At 48.8% G+C, this 26,410-nt stretch overlaps 1 protein-coding gene across 1 annotated transcript in view; it reads right to left on the reverse strand.

Moving 5' to 3' along the window:
* The window catches only part of OTOG (otogelin), an 83,686-nt gene that overhangs the window by 33,769 nt on the left and 23,507 nt on the right, over positions 1 to 26,410 (reverse strand). Inside the window, exons 23-32 of the mRNA XM_055547484.1 lie at positions 25,056 to 25,209; positions 16,729 to 16,836; positions 15,158 to 15,296; positions 13,057 to 13,191; positions 12,618 to 12,764; positions 12,194 to 12,313; positions 10,266 to 10,382; positions 9,418 to 9,574; positions 5,237 to 5,263; positions 2,489 to 2,656 (exon numbers count right to left, since the gene is read on the reverse strand). Of these exons, the coding sequence (XP_055403459.1) occupies positions 2,489 to 2,656; positions 5,237 to 5,263; positions 9,418 to 9,574; positions 10,266 to 10,382; positions 12,194 to 12,313; positions 12,618 to 12,764; positions 13,057 to 13,191; positions 15,158 to 15,296; positions 16,729 to 16,836; positions 25,056 to 25,209 (1,272 nt within the window). The remainder of the gene's footprint in view (positions 1 to 2,488; positions 2,657 to 5,236; positions 5,264 to 9,417; positions 9,575 to 10,265; positions 10,383 to 12,193; positions 12,314 to 12,617; positions 12,765 to 13,056; positions 13,192 to 15,157; positions 15,297 to 16,728; positions 16,837 to 25,055; positions 25,210 to 26,410) is intronic.

The raw sequence follows: 26,410 nt of genomic DNA on the forward strand, positions 1-26,410 counted from the left end.
TCCTAGATGTAGGACCATGGATACAGAGGACTGACTGTACAGAGTCTTGAGTTTTACTTTAATTAATCAAGTGACTTTCACATTCTAAATTTTATTTCTCTTTTAATTTCTCTGTTTGGGAGGCAGCCTATCAAAAAGTGGGCTGCTGTCACTTCCGAGTGCCCTTGGGTAAGTTACCTAACCTCTCTGGGCCTCAGTTCTCACATCTGTAAACTGGGAAAGTAATTTAAATGATAGCAACTACTTCCTAAGACTGTTGTGAGGATTAAATGAGTTATTACAGGTGAAACACTTAGAACAGTGCCCAGCACATGGTAGGTACTACAGAAGAGTGAGATAGTATTAATAATAAAACTATTATTAATAATAAATAATAGAATCAATAATAGATAACCTCCTCTAAAAATCTTGAATGAAAATTGATACTCCAGGGAGACATGCTGCCGGGATGTAGCAATGTGTGCCTTCAGTACATTCCATGAGCGGTCAAGACTGCCAGGGAGAGGCTTAGGCTAAAGGACCGCTGAGTCCTCCTCTTTGTGACCTTTTCACATCGGTGACATTTCTTTTCATCACAGTCTTTCCCGTTCTTCAAGACTAAGTTCAAAGGACACCTCCCCCACGTAGCCACCCCAGAGCTTACCTGGAAGGGACATTCTCTTCTGCTATCCAGTACTCTGGGCTCAGCACAGGGAAGGAGCACAGGATGGGGTGGGAGGGGAAGCGGGGTCCTCACTAGGTCCTGCCCCCAGCTGCTCAGGAAGCCCAGGTCTGACCGAAATGTAGGCTGGCTTTCATAGCCTCGGGGCATCCCATCCACAGTGACATTCTCCAGGGTCAGGCTACTCTAGGTTCTGCTTAACACGCCATAAAACCACTGGAAAATCAACACCCCCTCTCCACTAGACCTTACTTACTGGACTAAAATACTGAATGGGGAATAGAAAATTCCCACTAAGCAGATGGCCCGTTACATCTGGAAGGTTGTAAGACACCCTTAATTCTCCAAGCAGGACCACACAGATCTGAAGGTCAGGCATGTCTAGGGAGGAAGCGTTCTCTTTGGGGGACACTGGAGGTGCTTCTGGCCCTCCCATAGCCTAGTCCCTGGCTCCTCACACCCACGTTTCCTCATGCAGTGATGGGATTCCTCCCGGCACTTCCTCCTGTACCCCTGACTCACCCCACCATGGACATCACCCCGAGCTGTGCTGGGGTGTCCCTCCTCTCCTTAAAGCCCTTCCATGGCTCCCCACTGCTCTCAGGATAAAGACCCACTTGGATTACAGGTTCCTCCCTGGCTCCTTCCAACCCCTCGAGGAACATATTCTAAGAAGCCTCTCTTGACTCTCCAAGGCTGAGCTAGGGGCTCCACCTTCCCACAGGCGCTGTAACTGCCTTGTGTCCTCTGGGTGGGACGGTGGGCTTCTGGTGGGCAGGGATGGTGTCTCTGACACCGCTGGTCCCCTGGTGCCCAACTCTGTGCCTGGCACGGGAACAGGGTTCAGTGAAAGGGAGGGAGGCAGGGGAAGCTGCAGAGGAGGAAGAGGAAGGAGGGAGGAGGGGAGAGAAATTAAGAGGGGGGAGGACGATCCTCATAACTAGACAAACCACAGATCCTAAGAACATGAGACCTTAAATTCTCAGGCTAGAATAAACTCTCTGAGCCATGTCTTGGTTCAAGACTCCAGTCCACACTGGGATTGACTGTGTGAACCATCCTTGTGATTAGGAGATACTGACTAGATGGGACCAACAGGATTTGGGGAAGAAACTCTGATCACAGTGACTGCATGCTGGGACATGCAGAAATGGTCACAGAAGAGAAGGCTTCCCAGCACTGGTGAACTGAGGCTTTGGCTGGCCCAGGACCCAATGCAAATACCAGCCGGGGGTCACTCCCCACCAGGCAAGGTCCTGCCAACCCTCAGGCACTACTGAACTCTGAAGAGAAGATGGTGCCCACTACAGCTAAGCCTTCAGGTCTGCTGACAGTCTGAGACTCAGGACATGGGCTATGTGCTTCAGTCTGTGTTAACCCAGCAGTCCAGAATTCCGAACCACAACTGAGCAAATCAAGAACCCGCTCCTCCATTCACAGGAGAAGTTCTGCTGCAGTCCATACATTAGCCAGCTCCCCTCTGGCATTTGAAGTCTGTCTAATCTTAAAAATAGAGGGGGCTGAGGAGGAGGAAGAGAGAGACAGAGAGGAGGGGAGGGGAAGTAGTAATTATTGCCACCCGGCTTTTCTGGAACATAGCTGTTGTGTGAAGCAGGGTGCACAGGTTCATCTGGACCTTGGCCTCCCTGATCTCTCAGGAAGAAGATGGACAGTGTCTCTTGAAAGAGGCTGAGAGGCTGACCCAGAACCCTGTCTCAACTAGGAAATGGGCGCCTGTTGGAATCCCACACTTCTCCAGCTACCAGAGCTAGGCTAGGGTCACAGCATCTGCCCTCCTTCCACCAAGGGCCAGAGGGTGGGCCTTACCGTGGGCCTTGGCCTCGTACAGCGCAGCTGTTAGCAGGAAGTTCACAATGTCCCCCGGCGCCACGTCCTCTGCTCTCACTAGGACCAGGGCACCGCCTGCCACCTTCATGGCCACCAAGGCACCGCCGGCTGCCAAGCTAGCCAGCTGGTAGGGGCCTTTCCCTAGTGCTGGAGAAAGGGGGCCCAGTCATAAGTCCTGCTTCCCTGGGCCTCTGCTCACCTCCTATCTATCCCTACCTGCCCAGCCTTGTTTGAGATGGGGGAGAAGAGAGGCCCAAGAGCTCCACTGGGTCACGTCCTCAGCCCCAGGCCCTGGGGACCTTGATTTCCAGAAGGAAGGGACGGGAGGCGCAGGTTGCCAGCCGCTGAGGAACTGACCCCCTTCATAGCTCCTGAATCACTTTGTGGGAAGCCTGGAAACAGGCCACCCCTAGAGGAGTGGGGGTGTCGGGGTGGGCATCTGGGTCCACAACGTCTCTCCACCAGCCAGTCCCCCTGCCTGAGACTCTACCATCCCAGCTGCTGTGCTATTCAGAGTTGCCCCTGGGAGAAGACATCTGTGTAGTCTCTGCCCACCCGAGGTCTGGAGAGTAAAGGCCACAAAGGCTTGGGTTCAGCGTTAGCACCTATCTGCTTCTTTCAAACATGTGTCACTTCTGGGTCTCTTGGGTTCCTGGGGTTGTCGGCACAGGCAGGACAGGGGCACAGGTTTCCCAGACAATCACAACAGCCCTGTAACCAACCTTACAGGCTCTGGTGTGCCCTGCCTTCCAGAGTCATCTTTCCAGTCCCTGCTGTAACTCCTCAACAGCTCCCCTCTGCCCTCAGGATAGAGTCCAAGAGCCCGGCCTGAATTCAGGGACCCCTCAAGCCCCAACCCCTGCCCCTGCCACACCAAACTTCTCTCGCTCTTCCCTGTAAGAACCCTACGGCGCTCCACCTTCTGTCTCCACCCGTGCCGCCCCACGCACTCAGCACAGTCCTCCCTGTCTGAGCCCGCGGCCAACGCCTCCTCCATCTCTGGGGCCCAGCTCAAATGCCGCCTCTGTGGTGCAGCTCTCCCCGCACCCTCTCCTCTCACATGTGAGCATCTTTCCTCCCTTGTGCTCCAGCAGCATCGGTGCATGGTACGTGCTGATCACAGCTCTTACGAGGAGGGTCTCAACTGGGGAGACCACATCTGTCTCCCCTACCAGATGGGACACAGGCAGTGCTGTGCTGGGAAATGGTGAACAGTCAGCACCCAAAAAATGAATACACAAAACCCCATTTGGTAATGTTTGCTGATTTCCGTGGTGCGAATACTCCCACCAGCGGTCAGCTTCAAACACCAACTGAATGTGGAGTGAAGAAGACACAGTGGGCTCTAGAGAGTTGGGGTGGGCTGGCTCCAGAGCTCCACTGGGACGGGTCTCGTTAACCGTTGCATCCCCAGCACCCGGCAAGGGCCTGGACCAGAGAAAATGTTGGCAGCACAGCCGAGCAAGGAATGGATGGGTGGGTGGGTGGGTGGGTGGAGGATGCTAGAAGCAGCTTGTCCTTTGTCAGTTACTGCCACCCAAAATGCCACAGAAGGGAGAAAACTCGGCTCAGAGCTGTCTTGCTGAAATGTCTTGCCTGGTGTCAGACAGACCCTGCCTGTGAAGGGACCGCAGTCCTCCCAGTACAGATTCAGGCCTCCAGGAGTTAAAGGTCGGGGGCTATCAGGAGCCCGCTGAGGCTAATATTTTCAGTCACAGCAGGGACTGTGGCTGGAAAGACGACCCTGGAAGGCAGGGCGCACCAGAGCCTGTGAGGTCAGTTACAGGGCTGTTGTGATTGTCTAGGAAACCCATGCCCCTTGAGCTGCCGCGGCAGCTATTGTGAATAATCATACTGTGCCTGGTCCAGCTCTCATCTCATGGACCCCCTACCTGGTATCCTTGTCCCTCTAGTCAGGCCCCCACTATTTCACCCTTCAGGGGGACGTTTCGCAAACCAAAATCTGATCATGTGGGTAACAGGGGAAAAGCCTTGGGCTTGTATCCATATAGACTTGCTCCTGGCAGGATGGTGCCTGGAAGCAGGGGCAGAGGGGACCTCAGAAGTCAAAGGTGAATGGCATCAAGGACTTGATGAGCTTTTAATTCCGCCAACCTGGCCCCACCACACAAAGATCGGTGCTGAAAACTATTCCTGGGCAGCCCTCCAATTCCATCCAACCCCAGTGATTAAACTCACTAATTGGTTCTAACACTGGACATTAACCTCCCTGGAGTCTTTAGTCATGACCTAGTTAGTGAGAAGTTGGAGCCTATCCTGTTACCCTGAGACCTTGGTTAAAACTGAAGATAAATCTGACAGACCGCGCTGGACCACAGGTTTTGCCCCAACAAAGGAAGAGCAGTTTGCATCTGCCTTTGCCAACTCAAAACTTCAGGAAACCCAAGACAAGAATCCATGGGCCTGATGAGCCAGATGATAAAGGCTATGGGGCAGCACGTTGATGCAAAAGGGGTTTCCATTTCCTGGTGAAGCTGCCACATGAGCACACCCGGGAAGCTAGCCTGCCCTGGGCTCTGGACAGAGGCAGCAGAAGCTGCTGGGCAGAGTCCCAGGGCATCTCTGGGCCCTGCACTGTCAGGGCCCTCTCTGCATGATGGAGTCTTCCTGCCCCACATCACTCAGGACCAGCAGGACCTCAGGATGTCTGATGCTGTGGCACCAGGGCACAGATGGCAATGCCTCGGCTTTCAAGGCTGAGCTTACCTTTGTTAAAGAAGTCACAGTCATAGGCTGAAAGAGAGAGAACAGAGACCTCTTGAGAAGCCTGGAACAGATGGACAGGGCCAAGGGCCCTAGCATCCCAACTCTCCCTCATTCCCCAAGGGCTGGACCTGGCCTGCCTCCCAAACTCCAAAATTCAGACATGGTCGTTGATCCAGATGTCTTAAAGTGTAGGAAATACAATGGCTCCTCTCTTTGCCCCCAGCATAAAGCTCAAAGGCTGGCCGAGAGTAGGCATTCAGCATGAACTGAATGAATGAATGCTGGGACAGAAGGGTGTATTCTGTGTGATCCCAAAGGGCAAGAATAGAATCAAGAAATGGAAGCTCAGTTCAAGAGAGAGGTGACATATGTATACCTATGGCTGATTCATGCTGATTGGCAGAAACCAACACAATTTTGTAAAGCAATTATCCTTCAATTTTAAAAATAAATAAATAATTTTTTTTAAAAAAAGAAAGAAATGGAAGCTCCAGTCGAAAATGTTTTGGAAGGTACTAGAGAAATGCAAGCACAAGACAGAAGTTGGTCTTTCAACAGCATGGATAGGAAGGACCCAAAGGCCTCCAGGATCCAAGGCCCTGAGCGCAGTTTCCATCAGGCTTTGATGAGCTCCTCCAAGTATGTGCTCCATACGCCCTCTAGTGGCTTAGCACAGCACCACAGCCTGTTCCCTTGGCAAGTCAGCCACGGATTAGTCCACTGGGATAAGCTGGGGACTTTGTAGGTGGCTTCCCTGGTGGCTCAGAAGGTAAAGAATCTGCCTGCAATGCAGGAGACCTGGGTTTGATCCCTGGAGAAGGGAATAGGCACTCATTCCAGTATTCTTGCTTGGAGAATTCCATGGACAGAGGAGCCTGGGGGGCTACACAGTACATGGTATCTTGCCCTTTGGGATCTTGCCCCATGGGTCACAAAGAGTTGGTCACAAAGGTCACAACTGAGCAACTATCACTAACACTTTGCAGGGGGCACCTAAGCTCAGGAGCAAGACCATGAGAAGTCAGTTGACCCGGTAGATTTGGGACAAAGGCTGAGGAAGGGCCTCCCTTACTCATAGGCCACCAACTCCACCCCACACCCTCCACACCCCATGATGAACACTATTCCTCTGCATTTGGCACTGCCATCTGGAAAGAGCACTAGGAATCAGTAGATGACCCACCATGTGGTTATGGGCAAGTATGTGCTTTTCCTCACTTGTGGATTCGGAAGATTGAACTTGAAAATCAGATCTCCAAGTCTCTGTTTTCAAGTGTGTACCAGGCTGCCCAAAGATGTGGTCAAGAGCCAGCTATCTAGAGACCCACAGACCTGGGTTCAAATCCCATCTCTCACTCATCAGCTGTGCATACTGGGGACAAATTTCTCAACCCATCTGAAATTTAGTGTCTTCCTCTGTAGGATGGGAACCACCGCCAAGTATTGCCCCACAGACTGTTAAGGTCTGAACTGGAGCAAAGCAAGTGATCATTTCAGGTGCAAAATTTAAGGGGACCTCAAAAAAAATCTCGGTAATCAGGATATGTCATACTTCAATACAACTTTTAAAATTTCAGAATTAATGAAAAATATCCATGATGAACAACATATCAAAATTTTAAAACAAAGACAAAAATCAGTGACCGCACCTTGCTGAGCCATATTGGAGCCTGAGGGGAAAGGAAAAATCAATAATATTGAGCCTGTTATTACTAAAATTGTGGTATTTTATTCATCAAAGATGTTCTTGCATTAGTTTTGATTTTTAAAAAGTATTGCCTGAAAATGTGATTTATCTTGATTACTGAGTCTTTTGGTACTCCTTTAAATCTTTGGCTCCAGGCACTGGCCTCACTTGCATTTCCCTAGTCCTGAATATTAAATGATTTAATGCACAGAAGGCTCAGGGCCTGACACACAGTGGATCCTCAATAAATATGTTCCCTTCTCCTTCCAGAAGTGCACGCTCAGTCGCTTCCGTCCTGTCTGATACTTTGTGACCCCATGGACTGTAGCCCACCAGGCTCCTCTGTCCATGAGATTCTCCAGGCAAGAATACTGGAGTGGGTTTCCATGCCCTCCTCCAGGGGATCTTCCTGACCCAGGGATCGAACTTGCATCTGCCTGTGTCTCCTGCATTGCCAGTAGATCCTTTACCTACTGAGTCACCTGGGAAGCCTCCTTCCTCAAGAACTTTTGCTAAAGGAGAAGGAGAAGCAGACTGCATGAGGACCTAAGGCATCTGTGGTGGAAGGGTCTCAGGGTAAAACAGGCAGGGAAAAGGGAAACCAAAGGTGGTTCTGCTCCATCTTCTTCCTGAGGTCATCCTGCCTGGACCTCCCAGGGCTCAGGACACACCAAGCACCATGTCCCCACGAAAAATGACAGGAACATCAGCTCTAGCACCAGTGCCGTGTCCTGAAGTAAGGCGTCTTGTGCCAGGAAGATCTTTGATGTGCAGGAACAAATAATAAATCATTCGAATTTCTGTGTATTTTACTTCATCTTTTAAATATTTATTTTTGTATCTGTTTTGTGGCATACTTTACACTACTAATATTATATATATGTACATGTACCTATGTATATGTACATATACACATATATGTATATGTATATATATATATGTGCTGCTGTGGCTAAGTCACGTCAGTCGTGTCTGACTCTGTGCGACCCCATAGACAGCAGCCCACCAGGCTCCTCCGTCCCTGGGATTCTCCAGGCAAGAACACTGGAGTGGGTTGCCATTTCCTTCTCCATATATGTATATATATTTATACATGTACATATATACATACATATATATGTATATGTACATACACAAAGAGACATTACTTTGTCAACAAAGGTCCATCTATCTAGTCAAGGCTATGGTTTTTCAAGTGGTCACGTATGGATGTGAGAGTTGGACTATAAAGAAAGCTGAGTGCCGAAGAATTGATGCTTTTGAACTGTGGTGTTGGAGAAGACTCTTGAGAGTCCCTTGGACTGCAAGGAGATCCAACCAGCCCATCCTAAAGGAGATCAGTCCTGGGTGTTCATTGGAAGGACTGATTTGAAGCCAAAATTCCAATATTTTGGCCACCTGATGTGAAGAGCTGACTCATTTGAAAAGACCCTGAAGTAGGGAAAGATTGAAGGCAGGAGGAGAAGGGGACAACAGACGATGAGATGGTTAGATGGCATCACTGACTCAATGGACATGAGTTTGGGTGGACTCCAGGAGTTGGTGATGGACAGGGAGGCCTGGCGTGCTGTGGTTCATGGGGTCGCAAAGAGTCGGACACAACTAAGCAACTGAACTGAACTGAACTGAACCCATGTATATATATGTATGTGTGTGTGTGTGTGAGCATGTGCATGTTTTTACTTGATAGGAGTGTGCAACCAAAAGCATTCTGTAGACCACCAATGGTCAAAAAAACACTACTCTCTTGTGTCTCTGATGGGCCTCATGTGTCTCAGCTGACAGGGGCTTTCACACTATCTCCTTTGACCCCCGCAATGAACCTTCTGGGACAGGTCTATTCCTACTTTTCAGATAAAAAATTGAGCCCCAGAGAGGTTGGAGAACTAGTTTGAGGTCACACAGCTTGCAAATGCAGCTCTGAGTCTGGAACCCAGGGCTCCTGACTTATCTGGTGAACTGGTCAGGAGCAGAGTCCTGGGTTTGCACCCAGACCATGTGGAGATGAGCCCTGGCTCCTCCACCAACCTCTGTGACCTTGAGCACGTTCCTGAATCTCTCTCTCTCCCTAACCCATTTCTCCAACTGTAAAACAGGAATAAACAGTCCTGCTTCACAGGCTACATGTGTGCTAAGTTGTTTCAGTCGTGTCTGACCCTTTACCACCCTTTGGAGTACAACCCACCAGGCTCCTCTGTCCATGGGATTCTCCAGGCAGGCATACTGGAGTGAGTAGCCATTCCCCTCTCCAGGGGATCTTCTGGACCCAGGGATTGCATTTGCATCTCTTATGTCTCCTGCATTGGCAGGCGGGTTCTTTGCCACTAGAGCCACCTGGGTACTTGATAATTCGATGAATTATACACACAAGCCATGCTGATGCCTGGCACATGGTAAGTACTCCATAGATGCTCACTAGAGTGATGGGACCCCACAGGCCTGCCCTCAGAAGGGGCACCACTGTCCCCCTCAGATGATGGGTCTGGACACTCACGGCAGAGGTGCGGGGTCCTCCAGTCGACGGCCACCCCATGCTGGCAGCACTGGTGGGCATAGGCGGACACGCTGGCACAGAAGCACTCACAGTCACCGCCCCGGCTGCACCCACACGTGTCTGTCAGGCAGTTCGAGTAAAACCAACTGACGTCAACCTGGAGGAGGTCAGAAGTCAGAGGTCAGAGGACAGGCCCTAAATGTTAGCCCTTCAGCTTCTGGGCTGATGCCACTCAGCCCCAGGGAGCAGCACAAGCGTGAAGGATGGTGTGTGCTGCCAGTGTTGGGTGAGGGCAGAAGGCAGGCAGCTCAGAGGGAAATGTTAACTCCGTGGACTGGGCAGACCCGGCTTTTGAGAACTAAGCTCTTTCCTTTCTGGGCTTAGGCTATAGGATCCTGGGCTTCAAGGTGTGGCTGAGAAACAGACATGTGGTGTGAACCCCCAGCCAGGGCCAGAGACAGTCAAGACAGGTCTGACAGCAGCCTTCGAGGCCCCCGAGGGGCCCGTGCAGAGCTGAGCACCAGCTCTCTTCTGTCTCCACTGAGGGCTGCTGCCGCAGCGTGAGGGATCTGTGTTCACCATTCAGAAGAACAGCCTGATAGGGAGGAAGAGACGTAAGGAGAAAGGCTTGTAAAGGTCACAGAAGCTGTTTGACTGTTGGTCTGTCCTGGGTCATCCAGGGAAACAGGACAGAGTCATCTGAAAAGGCCAGAGGCAGGGGAATGGCAGAGGTGAGTCTCCCCTCTAGATCAAGGCACGGCAGAGGGTTTGAGGGCAGAAGGGACTCCAGGGAGGTGGCGGTGGAGTAGGGGGGATCTCAGGAGCAGCAGAGCCCGGCATCCACTCACCACAGGGTGGCAGGTCTCAAACACCTCGCTGAGCAGGACGCTGCATTCCTTCTTGGCAAAGGGTTCTCGGAGAGGATTCAGGACACAAGTGTCTCGGGGGTCAAGGGTGTCTGGGCACTGAGGGGCAAAGGCAGCATGGTTGATCTCCTGACCCCTCACACGCCCACTGCCTGATGTGGTGGAGGGACTCCTGGAGCAGCTCCCTTGATGCTGGCCTCCTGTGTTCATGTCCTTGGATAATCCCCTGCCCTTGAATGTGGGAGGGACCAAACTGACAAGCCAAGAGGAGATGGGAAAGGTGACGCGTGGATGTGGTTATGTGTCAGTGACTGCATATGATCATGTTACGTAAGCCTGCAGGGCCCATCTGGCTGGAGTCCCTCTCTTGCCGACTGTGAATGGCACATGGCAGGAATTGTGGGTGTTCTCTAGGAGCTGAGGGTCATCCTGGGCCAACAGTGTGCAAAAAAATGAAAGTTCTCAGTTCTCTCAGATGCTGTCAACAGCCACAAGAGTGGTTGGAAAAGGAGATCCCTCTCCAGGGGCACCTTCAGATGAGAGCCCAGCCTTGGCTGGCACCTTGACTTGCAGACTGTGATACTGTATGCAGAGAACCGAGTCTGAACCCTGATTCCTGACCCACAGAAACTGTGAGATAATCCGCGTGTGTGACAGGATGCTGCTAAGTCTATAGTTATGTTGTTATCCTGCTAGAGGGGACAAATACAGATCACCCTGATACCTGCTGAGCCTCCATCCTTGGGCCTACATTGTCACTTGAGCCCCCCAGAGTATGCCCATAGGAATTATTGAGAGAGAAATAACATTAGGGGGTGGGTAAAAGGAAGGAAGTAATGAAAGTTAATCACCCATTCAGCTTCTCTGTTAAAAACACACTTTTTTGAGGCTTTGAGAAAAGATTTGTCCCACCTCAGGATTTCACTGAGCTCCATGCCATGACTAACTGCTCCTCTAACTCCAGTCTATACAGGCTTCTCTCTATCCACTCTCCAATAGAGAATCAGGAAGGGAAGATCACTCAGTCCAGGAAAGGCAAATGTGTAACACTCGAGTCACCACTCTCTAATGCAGCATCCATGGCAGACATAACTAATCAATCGCAGTTCTTCCAGATGAACCTGACGCAAGTGTTGGCACTTCTCAACATGGCTTCCCAGGCAGCCTCATCTGACTGACCAGGTTTGTCACACGAGGTAAAACCTATCCACCCATTCCTCTTCCAGCTCCTTCACTTCACAGAAGATCACAGAGAAGCTGGGGCTTATTCAAGGTCACCAAGCAAGACCCTGAATGGTCTAAGACAAGAACCCAGGTCTAGTGCTCTCAGTTCAGTGCTGTGTCCCCTCACCGCTCACAGCTTGGCAGCCTCAGTCAGACATCTTCCAAACCTCAGAGACATCTCCTATAATTTCTGCCTCTGATAATATTGTCCACCCTCTCAGAGGTCTTCTCGGATACATTCAGCCATCCAAATATGGTCTGTCTTTTAAGTACCACACTAGTCCCGCCACCTTCAGGAAGTCTTCTCTGATTGCCTCAACCCATGTAGATTTCTCTTGGTCTCTCCTCTCTGCTAGACCTATTGGCACAGAGATGGACAAAACGGTCCTGCTTCAACAAGCCTCATCTTCCCTACTGGGTAGTCACCTCTCCTAGGGCAGAGACTCTGTCTCCTTCCCAGCCCCAGCTCTCCCACCAGGTCTTGGTCCAGGGACTGACTTGTGAGATGGGATGATGGTGCATGTCCTCAGGCCACAGGGCTGAGGACGCCAGGTCAGAGGCTGACAGTGGGTTGCGGGAGCAGCCTTGCACCGACGTCCTTCTCCTCTGACCTGTGGCCAGGTTCTCTCAGTGCTGACTAGGGTCCATCTAGGTGAGGGGAGTGAGTCAGCTTGGAGAGGCTTTACCTCGACTGCAGCCCAACTGCCACCAAACTCCTGGGGGTTAGTTAACTCTAAGTTCTCTGGGGTTCTCATCTCGTTGACAGTCTTTAAGTCAAAGTTCCCACAGAGTCCTGCCAGCCGGCCCTGAAAGAAGAGAGAATGATCAGTTTCAGGCATTCCCAGGGTGAACCATAGGTGGGGTGGTGGCGGGGAAGGTGGCTATGAGCCTAGGAGTCTGTCATGGGCCTAGAAACAGCTACCGGGGTCATAGAGTGCAGAGAGATAGGAGAGTTAGAGAGAAGGGGCCCAGGGCAGGGTGGGGCAGATAGGACAGAGGTATGATGCTCCTGGCTCTTTGGCGAGGGTACAGCTCATGCAAGGACACCCAGGGGCTCCTCGGCTCTAGGAGGAGCACAGCACTGATGAGTATCACTGCTCACGTGACTACCTGCCACTGTGGCCCGGCCTGGATGTGCACTGTGGTTCTCTGGTCCCATAAGAGCGTGATGTGCTCCCGTGGGAAATGCACCAGTGTGAAAAACCCTGCCCGCCACGTGTGGACCTGCTGCTTCTCGTCCAGGAAGCTCTCCGGGCTCTAGGGGGACAGAGATGGGCATTCTTGAAGCCAGAGCATCCCCCAGAAGCTGGGTCAGCTGGGCCTGGCAACAAGTCACTGCCCAGCCCCAGGAGTTCACCAATTCCTCTGCCTCCCTCATGTCCTGACAGTGACCTCTGGGTCCCTGGCCATGACCAAGGAACTCAATCTGGGCTGATCACTCAATGGCTCCAAGAGAAAGGGCTGTTGTAAGGAAGCCAGTCCTTAATCCTTTTCTGCCCCCTATCAACTGGCAAACTGTCCATACAACCTTCCCTGCACCGGGCCTTACGGGATTTCCTGAGTCGTCATCAAAGATAATGAGTGAGTTCCCCACGTTGATGGAAATAAATTTCCTGCAGATGATGCCAGAGCTGTAGCAGTTTACATTTTCTACAATCACAGAGAAGCTGAAATCCGATGTGCTCTGGGGAGAAATAAGTTAGCGCAATAAACCAGGGTGAGAAGAGATTCTGTTGAGAGGCAAGGGGTAGAGGGATGCAGACTCTGAATTGGTTTTCAACCCACTCCTGCTTCATATGAGTGGTGTGACTTTGGGCAACTTACTTCAGTTCTCCGAAGCTTAGTTTTGTTTTGGGTGCCTGGTGTATGTAGGGACTCTCCAAAAAGTGTTTGATGAATGAATATATAATAGGAACGACTGGTGCTGACAGGAGTGTGAGGGAAGGAGCACTGTCTTACAGACACTGATGATGGTAGTGTAAGCCTTTTTGGAGGGCAATCTGCACCATACACAGAGAAGGCAATGGCACCCCACTCCAGTACTTTTGCCTGGAAAATCCCATGGACGGAGGGGCCTGGTGGGCTGCAGTCCATGGGGTCGCGAAGAGTCGGACACGACTGAGCGACTTCACTTTCACTTTTCACTTTCATGCATTGGAGAAGGAAATGGCAACCCACTCCAGTGTTCTTGCCTGGAGAATCCCAGGGACGGGGGAGCCTGGTGGGCTGCCGTCTATGGGGTCGCACAGAGTCAGACACAACTTAAGCGACTTAGCAGCAGCAGCTGCACCAGACAACATTCTAAAGGGATAACTTTTATAAAAATTCTACTTCTAAGAGTCTAGGGACACATCTACACAAGTATTCATTGAGTATTTAAATACTGGTGGATAATAAAACAAACTAGAGCACATCCTTTCTGTGGAATTCTACAGAAAGAAGAGAAATGTACCAAACATATGAGATAATGTCCAAAGTATACTATCAAGTGATGAAAGCAGATTGTGGAATCCTGCTCATGTTCCTGCAGGATTCACTCCTGTCTGTTATGAGTGCTTATTCAGCAGGCAACAGGAACAGAAGAGATGCGAAGAGGGATATTCGTTTTTAATATATGCCTCTCCATTGTTTTAAATGTTAGCGAAGAGCATGCAAAGCCTTTGAGATTTAACAAATAAAATAAAACAAGGTCTATCACCTTTGTCTTGTGGAATCATTTAAATTATATGAAAAACCCCAGCACAGTGCCTGAGCCATAGATAGGGCTTATTCCATAAAAAGTATTGAAAGTGAAAGTGAAAGTCGCTCAGTCGTGTCTGACTCTTTCTGACCCCATGGACTATACAGTCCATAGAATTCTCTAGGCCAGAATACTGGAGTGGGTAGCCTTTCCCTTTTCCAGGGGATCTTCCCAACCCAGGGATCAAACCCAGGTCTCCCACATTGCAGGCGGATTCTTTACCAGCTGAGCCACAAGGGGAGCCCATAAAAGGTATTACTATTACTATTATTTGATGAGATGGACAGGCCCTTAGCCAAAGGGCCTGAGGCCTCTCCCACCTGCCCTGTTGGTACCCTCTTCTCCTCCTGGAGGGGATCCTGCCTCTAAGATGTTCTCCTACATCACCATTCCTTTTCCGCTGCGTGAGCTGGTGGCTTTAACACATGACTCCTTTACACACCAACTCTCCAGTCAGATTTCTTAGTTCCAGCTTGACCCCAATTCTGTCACTGACTGTGTGCGACCTGGGTGAGATACCAACTTTCCTCAGCCCAATTTGCTCCATCTCTAACATGGGCTCAATAAACTCTGTCATTTAGGGTTGCTGTAAGAATTAAGTGAAATAATGCTTTAAAATGGCTTGGTAGACCACCCGGCATTTAATGAGGGCCCAGAAAGTATTCGTTTTTACTATAACAGACAGAAAACCCATTGGCACCCAGGAAGGTTATAATGGTGAGTGGACAGGCATTGGGGTATTTATAACTGGTGGGCTCTGTCCAGCCCTGATCTTGCTCCTCAGCACCTCTCTGAGGCTCTGAATTGCCAAACACCAGGGCTTAGATCCTCCCGCCCCAACCATCCAATTATGCGTCAGCTGCTCTGGGGACCCATGGAGCCAACTGTGCAGACATACGCAGGCGCTCACCTTGACCAGGTGCACTTTGCACGCCCCCACGAAGTCAAATGGGAGCCCATCAAACGTGCGGTAATGCCGGTCACCATAGGCCGTGCAGGCGGAGGCGCAGGGGTGGAGGGTGCACTGGAACGAGCCGCGCTGGCACACACTGAAATACACGCGCCCAGACCCCTCACAGGGCATGTCCCGCCCCCACCCTGAGCACCCACGGTGAGGCCACTGCCCATCGAGTACCCACTATGTACCCCTGGGCTGAGTGTCAACAATCATCGACCTCCAACAAAGGCCCAAAGGATATGAGGTTGGGTCCCCATTTTATGCAAGAGACACTGGGGTTCAGAAGGTTAAATCAATCAATAACAGAGCCAAGACTGACCCGAGATTGATTCAACTCCAATATCCACACTCTCTTTGCCACTTCAATCATTCATTCATTCAACAAGTAATAAGCATCTACCATATTCCAGGCATTATTCTAGGAGTCTGAGCTACATCAGTGAACAAAACAGCAAAAAATCTTCTGCCTTTGTGAAGCTTGTATTCTAAAAGAGGAAGATTCACACTAAATAATAAAAAATAATAAATAAGCATGAGTAGGTAATGTGTGTGTGTGTGCAGTTGTTCAGTTGTGTCCGACTCTTTGTGGCCCCAGGCACTGTAGCCCACCAGGCTTCTCTGTCCGTGAAATTTTCCAGGCAAGAACACTGGAGTGGGATATCATTTCCTCCTCCAGAGGATCTTCCCAACCCAGGGATCAAGCCTGCATCTCCTGCATTGCAAATGGATTCTTTCACTGCTGAGCTACTTGGGAAGCCCCGAGTGGGTAATAGTTAGAAGGTGATGAGTGCTATGTGGGGAAAGGAACAAGATAAGAAGGACTGGGAATGTGTGTGGGGGTGGGTTGCAATTTTAAATAAGATGGACAGAAGGACAGGTGAGCAGAGATTTAATGGGTGTGAGAAAATTAAGTATATGGACATTTGGAAAAACAGTGTCCTGGACAGAGGGTACAGCCTTTGCAAAGGTCCTGAAGAACACTCTGGAAGACAACATGGCTAGAATAGAGAGAGGAGGAGGAAAGGAGGAGCTCGGGGAGGTAACAGAGGTTCCGATCCTGTAGGTCCTAGAAGGCCACTGTAAGAATGGTAGCTTTGCTAACAGTGAGAGAGGGAGCGTTTAGAGGATTTCATCATGGGGATAGCATGATCTGAATGTCCATCTTTTTCATATACATGAATGTGCATATACACTCACATGTGCAGTCTATGCATTTTGGACATGTACCGACACACATCCATATAAATACACAAACACATCATCATGGTTACAAATACACATGCACACACATTCATATACACGTATGAACAAACTCACATTGATATTTATAGTCACAAAAACATCTCAAATTCTTTCTGTGCATATATTTATATATATACACAAACCCCTACGGAGCACACAATCACACAAGATAAATATGAACATGGTTGAAGGGGGAATGCTAGACTGTACTCATAATCATACATCCCATATCCACCCTCAGCCCCAACAAAAAGTAGAGCCTGGATGGGGCCCTCACTTACCAGGAATGGCAGGGAGACATGACCTGGTCCCCAGGGTAGTACTCCTTCCCTTTCCAAGTGCATGGACACTCCTCTGGCAGAAAGCATGCATCCCCATGTCTGAGCAGGCTGAAAGCACACAGCAGGCAGATGGTCAGGAGAGCACCCTTCCATCTCTGCCACCTGTGGACGACCTGGTAGCCACATGGATGCCCTGGGATGACTCTCAGCATTTACCCTGGAAGACAGTGACCGTGTACCTACCACCATCCTGCTCCTGCCCAGTGAGGTTCAGAACTACCTCAGCAACTGGAACATGAGAGGCAGGCTTGGCCCAGCTCAGAAGTCCCTGCCATCCATCAGGAAGCAAGGCTCGGCTCTACCAGCCACACCCCCCTGGCCAGGCTGGATGCCAGCTGTCCCATGGACACTAGCTGTACACTAATGAACACACCATGGACATGGCATGGGCCCTTCTACCAAGGTGGCTCATGGAGTAACTAGTAGACTTGCACTGGAAAGAAATGTGAAAGGGAATTTTTCAGGAAGATGGAAACTCAGATCCACAGGAAGGAATGAAGAACTCCAAAAGTGGAAAATATGGTGGTAAATATTTTTTAAAATTATGTCTTAATTTCTTTAAGAGATAATTGAGCATTTAGAGCAAGATTAATGTCAACTGGATGTGAATTGGGCTTCCCTTGTGACTCAGCTGGTAAAGAATCGGCCTGCAATGTGGGAGACCTGGGTTTGATCCCTGGGTTGGGAAGATCTCCTGGAGAAGGGAAAGCTACACCACAGTATTCTGGCCTGGAGAATTCCAGGGACTGTATAGTCCATGGGGTCACAAAGAGTCAGACACGACTGAGTGACTTTCACTTTCACTTAATGTCAATTAATTGTGGGGTTTCTAACACACGTAGAAGTAAAATGTATGATAATAATAATAAAAAGGACAAGAAGGAAGTAAATGAAAGCAGACTGTTGCAAGTAGTCTACATAAAGTGGGAAAACATCAATTCATAGTAGATGGTGATAAATGAAAGATACATTTTGTAATCTTTAGAGAACTACAAAAATAAAACAAAAAATATCAGGATATAGGAACGTCCCTGGCAGTCCAATAGTTAAGACTCTGCACTTTCAATGCAGGAGGCGTAGGTTGGATCCCTGGTTGGGGAACTAAGATTCCACATATCATGCAGTGCAGCCAAAAAAATAATAAATTAAAAAATATACAGATTAAAAATACTAATATATATATTTTAAATGAAATAAAGGAGAAAAAATAGGAGACTAAAGTTACTTAACCCAAAAGAAGAAAGAAAAGAAGAAAAAACAAAGACAAATAACAAATAAGATTGTAGTGTTAAATTCAATCCAATTATTAAAATCAAATGCATAAACTGTCTAATTACAAGGGAAAAACTGTAACACTGGCTAAAAAAGCAAGACTCAACTGTACTCTGTTTCCTAAAGATATAGTTGAAATATTAATATAATAGCACAAATAAATGAAAAGCAAAATGATGGGAAAAGATACCATGTAAACACTAGTTATAAGAGGCAGAGTGGCTATATTAAACTTACACAAAGTATACTTCAAGACAAATAACATTAACTCTAATAAAAAGGGATATTTCATAATAATAACAGTCCGAGATTTCCCTGGAGGTCCTGTGGCTAAGACTGCACTTCCAATGCAGGGGGCTTGGGTTTGATCCCTGGGCAGGGAACTAAATCCCATATGCTGCAACATAAAAAAGAAAAAGAAAAAAAGACTCCCACATGCAGCAACAAAGACCAAAGATCCCATGTCCACAACATGTCCTGGCATAGCCAAATAAGTAAATAATTTTTTAAAAAAAAGAATCAGCATGTCACTGTATGGCAAAAATCACCACAATATTATAAAGTAATTAGCCTCCAGTTAAAATAAATAAATTAATTTTAAAAAATCAGTTTATCAGCAGAACATAAGAATATTAAATGGGCATGCACCAAGTATCAGAGCTTCAAAAACAGAAGCAAAAATTCACAGAACTGAAGGAGAAAAAAGACAAAAGCACAATTATAGTTGGAGATTTTAACATTTTTCTCCATTAATGATAGAACAAACAGGCCAAAAAAATTATCATTGATGTCCCTATAAATTTGACAGCTTCTATGGGATGAACAGCAAAAACACTAAATATCTATAAATAATTCAATGACAAATGCGTAAACCTCTGGGTGAAAACTAGGAAACACTGCTGAGAGAAATTAAAGAAGGAGAAGGCCCAGGAAGTGGAACAATAGTGACCTACTTGCAGATTAGAGGACCCACTAGTATGAAGATGTCAGTTCTCCCAAACTGATCTACAGGTTCAGCACAATCCCAGTCAAAATTCCAATGGCCATTTTGTATAAACTGACAAGTTTATCATAAATTTACATGGAAATTCAAAAACCTAGAAATGTCCAAAAAACTTTGAAAAGGAACAAAGTCAGGGCACTATCAACTTCTGATTTCAGGACTTAACTATAAGCCTTCAGAAATCAAGACAGAGTGATATTGGCCTGCTGCTGCTGCTGCTAAGTCGCTTCATTCGTGTCCAACTCTGTGCGACCCCATAGACGGCAGCCCACCAGGCTCCCCCATCCCTGGGATTCTCCAGGCAAGAACACTGGAGTGGGTTGCCATTTCCTTCTCCAAGGCATGAAAGTGAAAAGTCGCTCGGTCCTGTCCGACTCTTCCCAACCCCATGGACTGCAGCCTACCAGGCTCCCCTGCCCATGGGATTTTCCAGGCAAGAGTACTGAGTGGGGTGTCATTGCCTTCTCCGATATTGGCCTAAGGACAGACAAATAGATCAATGAAACAGAAGAAAGAGTCCTGAAATAGACCCACATTTATACAGTCAATTGATTTTTTTTTTAAGGTGCCAAAACAATTCAACAGGGAAAGTCCTTCTTAAATGGGGCTAGAACCACTGGATATCCATCAGAAAAAAATACAATGAAGTGACTCCATTTTATAGCAGATACCAAAATATAATAATTTTAGATAGACTATAGACCCAAATGTAAAAGCAAAATTTATAAAGCTCCTAAAGGGTATATAGAAGAATATCTTTGGAATATGGCAAAGATGTCTTAGGACACAGACAGCATCATAAGGAAAAAAGTGCCAAGGTAGATATCACCAACATTTTAAACTTCTGCTCATCAGAACTGTTTGGACATATTAAGACTTTTTAAATAAATGAGCAGGCAAACCACAGACTAGGAGAAAATATTTGCTATACATATATCCGACAAAGGACTTGCATCCAGAATATATAGAGAACTTCTGCAACTCAATTTTTTTAAAAAATCAGCTAAATAAAAAGTGAGGAAAAGACTTAACTGGATACTTTACAAATGAAGATATGCAAGTGATCAAACAACAAATGAAAAAGTACTCACCACTAATCAATTACAAATTAAATACAAATTAAATTAAATACAAATTAAAACCATAATGTTATTTGACTATGTTCTCACTAAAATAACAAAAATGAGAAAGACTGAAAACATCAAGTGTTAGGATACAGAGCAGCCACAACTCACACACAATGAGAATGTGAAATGGTACAAATTCTTTGGAAAATAGTTTGGCAATTTGTTACATAGTGAAATGTACATCTACCCTTCCGATCAATTCCACACTGAAGTGCTCTTCCAAGAGAAAGCAGCCTTATTTAAAATAGCCCAAACTGCAAATAACCTAAATATGTATCAACATTTGAGTGGATGATTTAATTATAATATATTCATACAATGGAATACTACTGAGCAATAAAAAGAAGCAAATGACTGGGAAATGCAACAATGGATCAAAGACATATGCTAAGGAGAAGTCAGACATCAAAGGGTAGATACTGTATGACTCTATTTTCATGACGTTCTAGAACAGGTAGAGCCTATTTATGCCAAAAATAAAGAACTATGGTGAAGGGGTACGGGGAGATACCAACTGGGAAAAGACATAGGGCACAAGAAATTTTTTGAGGGGGAAGAAGTGTTCTATATCTTGATGGAGGTGTGGGTTACAAGAGGGTATAAATTTGTCAAAGCTCAGCAAACTGTATGGGGCTTCCCAGGGGGCACTGGTGGTAAAGAACCTGGACTCTGTGGGAGAGGGAGGGGGGGATGATTTGGGAGAATGGCATTGAAACATGTATAATATCATATAAGAAACGAATCGCCAGTCCAGGTTGGATGCATGATACAGGATGCTTGGGGCTGGTGCACGGGGATGACCCAGAGGGATGGTACGGGGAGGGAGGTGGGAGGGGGGTTCAGGATGGGGAACACGTGTATACCCGTGGCGGATTCATGTTGATGTATGGCAAAACCAATACGATATTGTAAAGTAATTAGCCTCCAATTAAAATAAATAAATTTATATTAAAAAGAAAAAAAAGAACCTGCCTGCCAATGCGAAGAGACACAAGAGATGCAGTGGATTAGATCCCTGGGTTGGGAAGATCCCCTGGAGAAGGAAATGGCAACCCACTCCGGTATTCTTGCCTGGAGAATCCTATGGGTGGAGGAGCCTGGAGGGCTGCAGTCCACAGGGTCGCAAAGTCGGACACGTGCACAGCAAACTGTATGCTTACGATCTGTGTGTTTTACGTATATATTGATTGGAAGCTCCATATTTAAGCCAGGGGGTCATTATTTTGTTGAGGATGCCCCAAAATGTCAGTTTCTGGAGGAATTTTTTTTTTTTTTTTTGCCCAGCCAATTTTCAGGATTAGAATCCTCTTCCATTTCTGACCTGGGAGGCAAAAACTTTGATGCCATCATCCCAGGAACCAAGCCCGGGAAGTGGGCTGGGCCCCAGTTGGCTTTCACTCATCTCCCTGTTGTCACTCTGCATCTCATCCCTGCCTCTGTCCCCAGGATCAAAGTCTCTGATTTGACTTTTCTAGAAATTCTTACTGTCTTTCTCTTGCTGGATGGGGTAAGGGAATCCGGACATTTAACTGCTCCTTACACAGACTTGCCACTTATCCCACTGTCTTGCTCCCACCACCGGCTCTTCTGAGATGCCTGGAGTGTCCTGTTCCTGAAGCTGTCAATACCGTGTAGCCTGCTTCTCCTTGGCCTTCCCCTCTATAAGCATCAGCGTCAACCTCTGCTCTGCAGGGTCAGTTTCTACATAGCCACCCTGGTTCCTTCTTCAAAAACTATTGGCCTATCTCATGCCACTGTCATCCCATTCTCATTCCCTTTGTCCCTGGTGATTTATACATTTCTTTTAACTCCATTACCAACATTTCATTGTGGTTGCTAGAGGAAAAAATAAAAAAGCATGTGGTTATGTTCTACCTGAGGCCATTTAACCTTTCTAAGTCTCTGTTTTTTTCATAGGTAAAATGGGGATAATGACACCTTCCTCCGAAGGTCATTAAGAGAATTTAATTATAGACCTGGGCACACTGCCTAGCACTTAGTAGATACACGATAAATATTGGTTTCTTGTTCTTCCTTTCCCCATAATTGAATCAGACACCAGTGATGGACTGGCTCATCACCTTCCATCTTCACCCTCAGGCCCTTCCTTGCCACCCACCATCCACGGCTCCCTCTTGGCCTTTTGCAGACCTGCGTGTATCCTTAGCACCTTCTGTGTGCCCACCACAGACAGGAATATGCAGGGAGGAGCTCTGGGCCTCAGTGTGTGGAGCTATTTCTCCTTAACTGCTAAGGGAGTCTCTCCTCAGGGGCATTTGCAAATGGCAAATGCAAAAAGGATCCAAGTAAAGGAAGACAGTGCTATCCCTCACATATAGAGTGCTTGCTGCTGCTAAGTTGCTTCAGTCGTGTCCGACTCTGTGCGACCCCATAGACGGCAGCCCACCAGGCTCCCCTGTCCCTGGGATTCTCCAGGCAAGAATACTGGAGTGGGTTGCCATTTCCTTCTCCAATGCATGAGGGTGAAAAGTGAAAGTGAAGTAGCTCAGTCCTGTCCGACTCTGAGCGACCCCATGGACTGCAGCCTACTGGGCTCCTCCGTCCATGGGATTTTCCAGGCAACAGTACAGGAGTGGGGTGCCATAGAGTGCTTACTCTGTGCCATTTTCCAGATGAGGAAACTGAACCTCAGGGAAGTTAATTGGCCCACCCAGTAAGAGGTGGAATCAGGACACAAGCCTGACTCCAGAGTCCATGCTCCTAACCACTGTGCTACATTGCCTTGTGACCCCAGAGCCCCTGGCTCAGCATCAAGATGCAAAAGAATTGGGAGCAGCACAGACAGCGCCAGATGCCTACAGGGGCCCAGGAGCAATACACACACCCAGAGATTCTACGAAACACTAGGAGGGTGGCAGGGGGACCAGGGACCCAGAGGGGCCCAGGCAGGGGTTGTTACTTATCACTGGCAGCCCTATCCCAGCTCCCAGGAGAATGTTCCACGATGCCAGGAAGTGCCTGTCCTTCCTTTACAGTTGAGACTGTAGCAATTTCCCTTTGACAAGCCCCTGAGGAGTGTGGAAACTCCTCAGAGGGCATTTAGCGCAGAGCATGAGTCACTACAGCAAAGATGCCAGGAGCTGATAGGGGTTCAACACTAACAAGGGGAAGAGGACAAGGTTCTCTGGAGAACTTAGTGCGCCCAGCTCCTCACAGCTCTTGTCTTCATCAGATCTCACTAGAGTCCTGCACGGTGGGTGTTACTGCCCTCAAGTCACAGAATGAGCAAACTCAGGCTCATAAACATTAAGTGACTTTTCCAAGATCACATGGCTAGTGACAAACACTAAGCCCTCTGGACTGTGGATGCTCTTGGCACAGCACCAGGGCATGGATTGAACTTTGAGAGGCTTGGAGCAGAGGAAGAGGATTCAGGTACTGTCCGCTCGGACTAATCCTGCAAACAGCAGCGGGGCCTCACAGGCAAGAAGACTGTCGCCCAAGTGGTCATGTCACTTGTCAAAGGTCACCCAGTCCTTGGAAACTTCACATCCTAGCCTACCCTTCACAGCCTGGGGATTGAAAAGGGAACCCCACTCTGGTTTCAGGATCTTTTGAGTTAAACTAATCCCTAACGTCAGGCATTGCTTTAGAGGCTTGCTCTTCAACGTACGGTCCCCAGACCTGCAACATTGGCACCTTGTGGGAGCTTGTTATTAATAGAAATGCAGAGTCTCAGGTCTAGGATCCTGTGCGAGTTCTCCAGACCTCACAGGGGTCCCTGGTGGATGCCTTTGTCTGGGAAAGGGCAGGCTCATGACCTATATCATGACCTCTGTGAAGGGGACTAGGCCCCAGGCCTCCCAGAGCCAGCATGCTCTAACCGAAGGGTAGGGTTTGGACTAAGCAGAGTTGGATTCGGGTCATGGATCTTTGGGCAGACCACTTCCCTCCATCCAACCCTTGGCCTCAAATTCCTCATCTGCAAAATTGGAATAATGATCCTCCCCCTCCTTTCTCCCAAGGATGCTCTGAGATTGAAAGACATCATTATACCAAAGTGTTTTATAAATAGCAAAACTCCAGCTGAATGTTCTCTCCTCTCTGCACCCTAGAAGCCCTGATCCTCTTCTCACTTTCTCTGGCCACCAGGCCTGGCCTGGGACTCCCAGCTGAGCCCTGAGCTCTGCACAGGTGGAAGCACACAGCCCCATGCTGCCAAGTCATGAGACGAGGCACCCAGCTGTCTTCTCAGCCTAGACCCAAAGTAAGACCAGCATCAGGGGTGGGCAGAGTGAGGCGCTGGGCCCTTGCAGTCACCTTGGCAAGCAGAACCCCCATGAGGCAACCCATGAAAGTCAGGCAACCCATCACAGCTGTGATGGCAGCATCTCAGACACCCAGGAGGGAGACCACTTCCACTGGGTGAGGCCCGAGCCCTCAACGTGGTCAGAAATTTGCAGGGATGAAGGCTGAGAGCTAAACATGGGTTTCCTCTCATGGTCTTCAGCCCATGAGACTTCTAGGGCAGGCTTGGCACCCACCCATTGTGTCCTCTTCAGCACCTCATTTAATTCTCACAACCATTTCTTGAGGTAGCAGGTATTATTATTATTCCCATTTTTCAGATGAAAAGCTGAGCCTCAGAGGAGCGAGGCCCCTTCCTTGTCTAAGGCCACACATTGGTGAAAAGCAGAGGGAGGTAGACACCACTCAGGCTTGGCTTCCCACTCTCCTGTTCTTTCTCAGATTCCTCACTGGTTATGACGCTGTACCTGGGCAGCCCTGGGCTGGCGCCTCCCTGCAAGACTGTGTGCGGTTTTCTCTGCCCCTCACTCCACCCTGTGGTCCCTGGTTCTGCCAGCCTTTCGGGGATAGAAACCCAGGGCAACACGGAGACATACCCCTGAGGACAGGCGCATCCTGAGAGGCAGGGCCCACGGGCTGGCACGCTCAGGTTCAGCAGCTGCTGCTCACACGTCCTCTCTCTGCTCAGCTCAGGGTCGGCATGCAGGTCGCTGCAGTTCACAAAGACCTGGCCCGCTGGGCAGGCAGCAGCTGGAAGAGGAGAGGGTGGTGCTGGCCAGAGCCTGGACCCTCGGAAGGATGCCTGCAACACCTGGGCCTGGGGTGGGTTCCTGGGAGGCAGAGGGTGGGGCAGGCAGGGAGACCTGGGGACGAGCCTCTGGGGGATGCAGGCAGAGATGGGGCTCTGAGGCTTTCTGCTGCCCTGGCTGCCCCTGAGGCATCCCTCGGGTTCCCAGGAGCACACGACTGTGGGCTGGAGCAGGGTGTTGTGCCACAACAGGACAGCCACCACCGGGTGTGTCCTTTCACGGGTACTGCTCCCGGCCCCTCACCTGCATTTTCTTACTTAACCTGCCACAACTCTGCGAGGTATTACTATCCCCCACTTTCCCATATGATGGAGACAAGCCACTTCTGCTTTCAAAAGACATGATAAAGAAAGAAGAAGCGTCCCAGAGGGACCAGAAGCAGAGCCCGGAAGCGGACAGCCACGCAGTGTGACAAAGTGGCCGGGAACGTTTAACAACAGGAAAGTCAACTTCCCGTTCACCTGTATTTCTGTGACATATACCCACTCCCTCTCCCAGAGCCTTCAGTCAAGTCGGCCTTGTACACTTATACCATGCGAGTGATCTTTCTCAGGGAGATCAATAAAATGGGGCTGAGTTCTATGCCAAGCCTGGGATGGGACAGAGAGAAAGGGATAGACACAGGAGATGAGATAAAAGTCCCAAAGAGAAGAAACCTGAGGACAGGAACTACAAAAAGAAGCACTTTCAGGGATACACAGGAAACGTGGGAAGAACGCAGGCATCCAGGTTATACAGCAAGAGAGGAAGTGAAGGCTCAGAGCGGTGAAGTGAGCTCCTCAGGGCTGCACAGGTGGTGAGGGCTGGGCAGGATGTGGAGCCGGGGTATCTGAGTCTAGGGGCCCTGCTCTTAGCCACCTGCCATGTGATTACTCTCTGATCTTCTCTGTGCTGGTCTCCACACTTAGCAGCATCCTCTGCCCGCCAAGGCCCTCTCTGAGGGTTCCTCCTGCCCATCCAAGACACTCACCGGCCAATCCACCACTGTGTCATCCAGCATCCTCACCCCAACTTCCACTGCCTGTGAGGGTCTCAAAGACCCAGCCTATCCTCCCCACTGCTGTGACCCCCACATCCCACATGGGCTGGATACAGAGTCAGCCTCAGCAGACACGTGATGGTTCAGATGGAGGAAATCCAGG

This window comes from Bubalus kerabau, chromosome 15 (assembly GCF_029407905.1).
Source record: "Bubalus kerabau isolate K-KA32 ecotype Philippines breed swamp buffalo chromosome 15, PCC_UOA_SB_1v2, whole genome shotgun sequence".
NCBI lineage: Eukaryota > Metazoa > Chordata > Mammalia > Artiodactyla > Bovidae > Bubalus > Bubalus kerabau.